Below are 6532 nucleotides of genomic sequence, written 5' to 3' on the forward strand. Positions count from 1 at the left end.
GTTGTGTTCACAAGCCCGCTGACCTGAAAACAGAAAGAACAGGACACAAGCCTGGGGGGGTCCTGTGCTCAGGAGAGGGGGGTGGGAGGTGAACAGCAGTCTCATGTCGCCCCCCTTCTGGCTGTCAGGTCTACTCTAATGAAGTACCGCTGGTGGGAAATGACTTTGTGAGTGCATGTGAGAGACACAATAACACTCCCCATAGACTAAACTCCCTGGGTATGAATTACAGACTAAATACATGCCCAACAATAATTAAGGAACCTTGCAGACAATATCAGAGATCTTACTCACAAATGTAGTATAGGAACATCTGGAGAATATTTCTGACCAAGTGGTCGGAGGATAAAATCATTTTAGGATGAGTTATCATTTGAATATCAATTATAGATCCTCCATGAGGCTTTGAGAGCATATTTAACCAGATTCCTTCTTTACTGATGATTGTGCAAAAGAAGCAAAACCAACCCAAAGAAACCCAGCAGAGGAACAGAGGTTTATCTCTCTGGGCTTTAAAGGCTAAAATATATGTCGGTCTGGTGTTGGTGTTGGTAACATACAGTGACATGAGAGGAGGAATAGGTTGAGGGAGGAGCAACACTGTCAGAGAAGAGCAGCACAGAAAAGGACTCCTACTGTCAGATGCATTCGATATCTAAACCAGACAGAACACAGATACTGTCTGGAAGATGGAGTCACTGCATTACTGTGTGATTGTTCCTTTGTTTCTGACCATACTAAAAGGTAGGTTAAAGCAGGAAGAAGAAAAACCTTCAAGGGATCTGTTTCCTAGAAACCACTGGAACAGGCAGGCAGAGTTTGATACCGTCATTAACAACATTTATCTCTTCCTTCAGGTGCCGTTTACTGAACAGCAGCGCCACCAAGTGGACACTGACAACACAATCTAATGACAAGTTACTATATTACTCCTGTCAGCATTAAAACAGAAGGAAGTCCTTGTTTTACAAACACTGAAAAGATAAATAAAAATTCCAGACTGATGATGATGATTTCATCATTCTACCAGGGTGAAAACTGGTTAAAGAGACTTTGTTGTAACAGAAAGTTCACATGTTAAAGCTCCTCATTATGAGCTGCTCTGGATAAGAGCATCAGCTAAACAGCTGAGATGTAAATGAGATGTAAATGTTGAGAGTTCCTCAACAGATGATGAAGAGGAAGGGCCAATGATGTGAAGGCCCAGATCCATCAGAGTATCAATGTTCTTCCTCTCTCTCCTCCCCTCTCACTGCAGACATGAACCACTGGCTGAGAAACATCCTGATTCTGACTCTCTGGCTAGGTAACTCTTTAAACCTACTGATTGTTCTCCTTTAATCAATCATCTTTATTGATCCATCTCTTCCTCTGCATGTTCTCTTCTTCCCCAGAGTGTAAAGGAGAAGACAGAGTGACCCAGCCAGCAGGAGATGTCATTGCTGCTGAAGGAGACACAGTTACACTTGGCTGTACTTTTGAGACGAGTAGAACAGGTCCAGCTTTGTTCTGGTACAAACAGGATGGAGACAACAGCCCCAAATTCATACTGAGCCGCGTTCAACAGGATGATGGGAAAACAGAGGAAGAGTTTAAAGAAAGATTTTCATCCACACTGAATTCCACCTCAAGATCAGTTCCTCTGAAGATCCAGAAGCTTCAGCTGTCTGACTCTGCTGTGTACTACTGTGCTCTGCAGCCCACAGTGACAGGAAACACCAAAACTCTGTACAAAAACCTTTGGAGCAAAGACAACAGAATACTCCACAACGTCCACTAGAGGGAGTCACACACTGTTAAACTTCAGTGTGATGGTGAAGTCTATATTATATAAATTAAATTATAATTTTTGTAATATCTTATAGGTATAAAACATTTTAACAACACTTAGCAGGAAGCCTTTCATTAGGAGGGGATGTCTCTGAATGATCTTCCTCGAGGGTTTTTCAATCATGATTTTTAAACCTATAGGCAAAGGGAACATACAGAGATAATATCTTTGTGTCACAGTAAGTTCAATTGGGCAAAGAGGAACACGAGGGAGTGGACCAGACCCAGAACCAGAGGCAGGTTCAGTTTTATGGTTTTCAAAATAAAAGAGTACACTGACTTACAGCAAGCTGAGGCAGGCCAAGGTCCACACAGGCAGACACATAGCAAACACATCCAAAGGAAGCAGCAATAAACCAAATCTAAACGGTCTAATACATCAGGCCAAAAATCCAAAACACAGGAAAACACTGGGAAATGGCTAGAAAGCTTGACATATAGACAAAGACAAGGCAGGCGCACAGACTAAACACACAAGTGAGGGGAGATTAAGTAGACACAGGTGAAACTAATTAGGACAGGGCAGCCAATCAAACGGGCGGGAAAACACGAGGGTTAATCAGAAGTGCTTTCACTTTGGCTGACTTATAAAAAAGAAAATCAGAAAGAAAGAAAAGCATAATTGCTGAGAATTAAGAACACCAGTATATATAAATATGTCTCGGTAACACTTTATTTGAAGGTGCTTGTAATAAGCAGTAATTAACAGTTAATAAGCAGCAATTAAAAAATGAGTACACTCACACTTTATAAAGATGTTTATAACACAAATAAGTGTTAACTAAAGCACAATTAACTCATTTATTATTGATAAGACACTTATAGGCCCTTATTAGGAACTTGTTGATGTTTATTTACCTTTCATAAATTATTAAGCTGTTTATTAACATTTTATAAGGGCTGGTTATTGATAAATTAACAGAATTGTTATTTCCTTGTAAGACACTTGTAGTGGGTTAGGGTTAAAAAATCTTAATATTTACAGGCAGCTTATAAAATACATTTTTATTAATATTGACACTTAACGTTAGCATGCAGCTATAAAATAAGGCGAGTAGTTTAAAATAAGGCATGTAGTTTAAGCTAACATTAGCATGCAGCTATAAAATAAGGCATGTAGTTATAAAATAAGGTATGTAGATTAAAATAAGGCATGTAGTTTAAGCTAACATTAGCATGAAGCTATAAAATAAGGCATGTAGTTTAAAATAAGGTATGTAGTTTAAGCTAACTTTAGCATGCAGCTATGAAATAAGGCATGTAGTTTAAAATAAGGCATGTAGTTTAAGCTAACATTAGCATGCAGCTATAAAATAAGGTATATAGTTTAAGCTAACATTAGCATGCAGATACAAAATAAGGCATGTAGTTTAAGCTAACATTAGCATGCAGCTATAAAATAAGGCATGTAGTTTAAAATAAGGCATGTAGTTTAAGCTAACATTAGCATGCAGTTATAAAATAAGGCATGTAGTTTAAAATAAGACATGTAGTTTAAGCTACTGTTAGCATGCAACTATAAAATAAGGCATGTAGTTTAAGCTAACTTTAGCATGCAGCTATAAAATAAGGCATGTCGTTTAAGCTAACTTTAGCATGCAGCTATAAAATAAGGCATGTAGTTTAAGCTAACTGTAGCATGCAGATATAAAATAAGGCGTGTAGTTTAAGCTAAATTTAGCATGCAGCTATAAAATAAGGCATGTAGTTTAAGCTACTGTTAGCATGCAGATATAAAATAAGGCATGTAGTTTAAAATAAGGTATGTAGTTTAAAATAAGGCATGTACTTTAAGCTAACATTAGCATGCAGTTATAAAATAAGGCATGTAGTTTAAAATAAGACATGTAGTTTAAGCTAACATTAGCATGCAGCTATAAAATAAGGCATGTAGTTTAAAATAAGGCATGTAGTTTAAGCTAACATTAGCATGCAGATATAAAATAAGGCATGTAGTTTAAAATAAGGCATGTAGTTTAAGCTAACATTAGCATGCAGTTATAAAATAAGGCATGTAGTTTAAAATAAGACATGTAGTTTAAGCTACTGTTAGCATGCAACTATAAAATAAGGCATGTAGTTTAAGCTAACTTTAGCATGCAGCTATAAAATAAGGCATGTCGTTTAAGCTAACTTTAGCATGCAGCTATAAAATAAGGCATGTAGTTTAAGCTAACTGTAGCATGCAGATATAAAATAAGGCGTGTAGTTTAAGCTAAATTTAGCATGCAGCTATAAAATAAGGCATGTAGTTTAAGCTACTGTTAGCATGCAGATATATAAAATAAGGCATGTAGTTTAAAATAAGGCATGTAGTTTAAAATAAGGCATGTAGTTTAAGCTAACATAGGCATGCAGATATAAAATAAGGCGTGTATTTTAAGCTAACATTAGCTTGCAGCTATAAAATAAGGCATGTAGTTTAAGCTAACTTTAGCATGCAGCTCTAAAATAAGGCATGTAGTTTAAGCTAACTTTAGCATGCAGCTATAAAATAAGGCATGTAGTTTAAGCTAACTTTAGCATGCAGATATAAGATAAGGCATGTAGTTTAAAATAAGGCATGTAGTTTAAGCTAACATTAGCATGCAGCTCTAAAATAAGGCGTGTAGTTTAAGCTAACTTTAGCATGCAGCTATAAAATAAGGCATGTCGTTTAAGCTAACATTAGCATGCAGATATAAAATAAGGCATGTAGTTTAAGCTAACTTTAGCATGCAGCTATAAAATAAGGCATGTCGTTTAAGCTAACATTAGCATGCAGCTATAAAATAAGGCATGTAGTTTAAGCTAATGTTAGCATGCAGCTATAAAATAAGGCATGTAGTTTAAGCTAACTTTAGCATGCAGCTATAAAATAAGGCATGTAGATTAAGCTAACTTTAGCATGCAGATATAAAATAAGGCATGTCGTGTAAGCTAACATTAGCACTTGGATTTTCAGAGCAGCTTGAATAATGTCTTAGGGTGTTTTCTCTCAACCTGGACATTAGAAATTGGTCCAAGAGATGGCTGCAGTGGCAGCGTGAAACAAGCTACAATGTAACATTAATATGCCGCTGCACACCTTCAGTTTCCATCCATAACGTGCTTGTTTTGCCACTGACACGCTCAGATAATTATTCTTAGTGTCTGACAACATTATGGAAAGGATCCCAGCTGAGGTCAAGCTTTTGTTAAAGAGTAAGATCTGTTTTGTTTTAACATGAAACATCCCTGAAATCGCCAAACCCACCAGGCTCTATTCAAATTAACTGTCATTTTATCGTCATAAAATACACATTTAAAGTCGACAGGAACAAGATAAAACCTTCACAAACCATCTTAGTTGTCTAAGAAAATAAGAAATGTACTGAAGTATAAAGGGTAGCTGTATTAGGAGTGCAAATTACAATGTGATGTCCAATCTCGCATTCATGAGGTATATATAACTTATAGCTCTAATAAAGGCCTATAATTGTCTTATAAGCAATAATTAATCAATTAATAGTTTATTAGGCTTTAATTAACACTTCTATTGTTGTCTATAAGCATCCTATAAGGTCTTATAAGTGTCTTATTAACTGTTTATTACTGCCTATTACAAGCACCTTAAAATAAAGTGTTACCTACGTCTCATTTACAGAAAATAAAGCAAAAACTTTCACATCCTGTAGAATTTACTGGTAAGGTAGGAAGTGGAACAGAGAGAAGTGAAAATCCAGAGCTGCGAGGAGACGGAGAGATTGAGGGAGGAGCTAAGCTGTTAGTGAACTATAGAAGAGAGAGGAACTTCCATATTCAGCAGAGTTCAATACACAAAGCAGAAACATTCCCTTTATTCAACATGCTGTCATTGACTGTTATGTACTTTCTCTACTGTTACTATCCATTCTAACAGGTATGTGAGATCCTGCTGAGAAAGTTTCATTACTAACTTTTCTGGATGGGATTCATTTGTTGAGTCTTTTACAACATGAAATAACAGAGTTATCTCTTCCTTCAGGTGTCAGCTGTGAAGAACTCACTGCAGTCAGGAATGAAGAGTTCACTTTAGAAGGCAGCTCTGTCACTCTGTCCTACACATACTCTAAAAAAGCAACTGGTAGTGATCGATTCTTCTGGTATCGACAATATCAAGGAAAACCACCAGAGTTCCTCATCTTTCACTTGGGAACAGAAAATGCAACAAACTAGACGGTCTGCTAAAGTGAGTGATGATAAAACCCATCTGGATCTGCAGATCTCCTCTGCTGCAGTGACAGACTCTGCTGTGTACTACTGTGCCGTGAGGCCCACAGTGACAGGAAACACCAAAACTCTGTACAAAAACCTTTGGAGCAAAGACAACAGAATACTCCACAACGTCCACTAGAGGGAGTCACACACTGTTAAACTTCAGTGGTTTATGATCCAGTCTGGATTCGTTGTGGTGTGACCAGCCTTTGCCTTCAAACAGCAGTTCTCCTAAGTACACTTGCACAAAGTCAGGGATTTTGTAAGCATGTCATCAGGTGTATTAAATCATTATTCCAGACAGGTGCCAATGATCAGCAATTCAATATGTAGTTTGAAACACAATCATTAAGTGAAACCGAAACAGCTGTGTAGGAGGAATCCAGCTGAGTGAGGAACAGCCTAACTCAGCTAACAAGGTGAGGCTGCTGAAGACAGTTTGAAGAGTCAGACATCATGGCAAGACTGAGCACAGCAACAAGACACA

At 37.3% G+C, this 6532-nt stretch overlaps 1 gene segment (V, D, J or C); it reads left to right on the plus strand.

The window, feature by feature from the left end:
• Positions 1-1257: 1257 nt before the first annotated feature.
• On the plus strand, positions 1258-6280 carry LOC119901641. The segment is given in 3 exon segments: positions 1258-1306; positions 1395-1718; positions 6252-6280. Coding segments are annotated over 3 exon segments (399 nt in total).
• The last annotated feature ends 252 nt before the right edge of the window (positions 6281-6532 follow it).

This window comes from Micropterus salmoides, unplaced genomic scaffold (genome assembly GCF_014851395.1).
Source record: "Micropterus salmoides isolate LMB-PRFRI ecotype aquatic unplaced genomic scaffold, ASM1485139v1 Ms_hic_scaffold_14, whole genome shotgun sequence".
Lineage (NCBI taxonomy): Eukaryota > Metazoa > Chordata > Actinopteri > Centrarchiformes > Centrarchidae > Micropterus > Micropterus salmoides.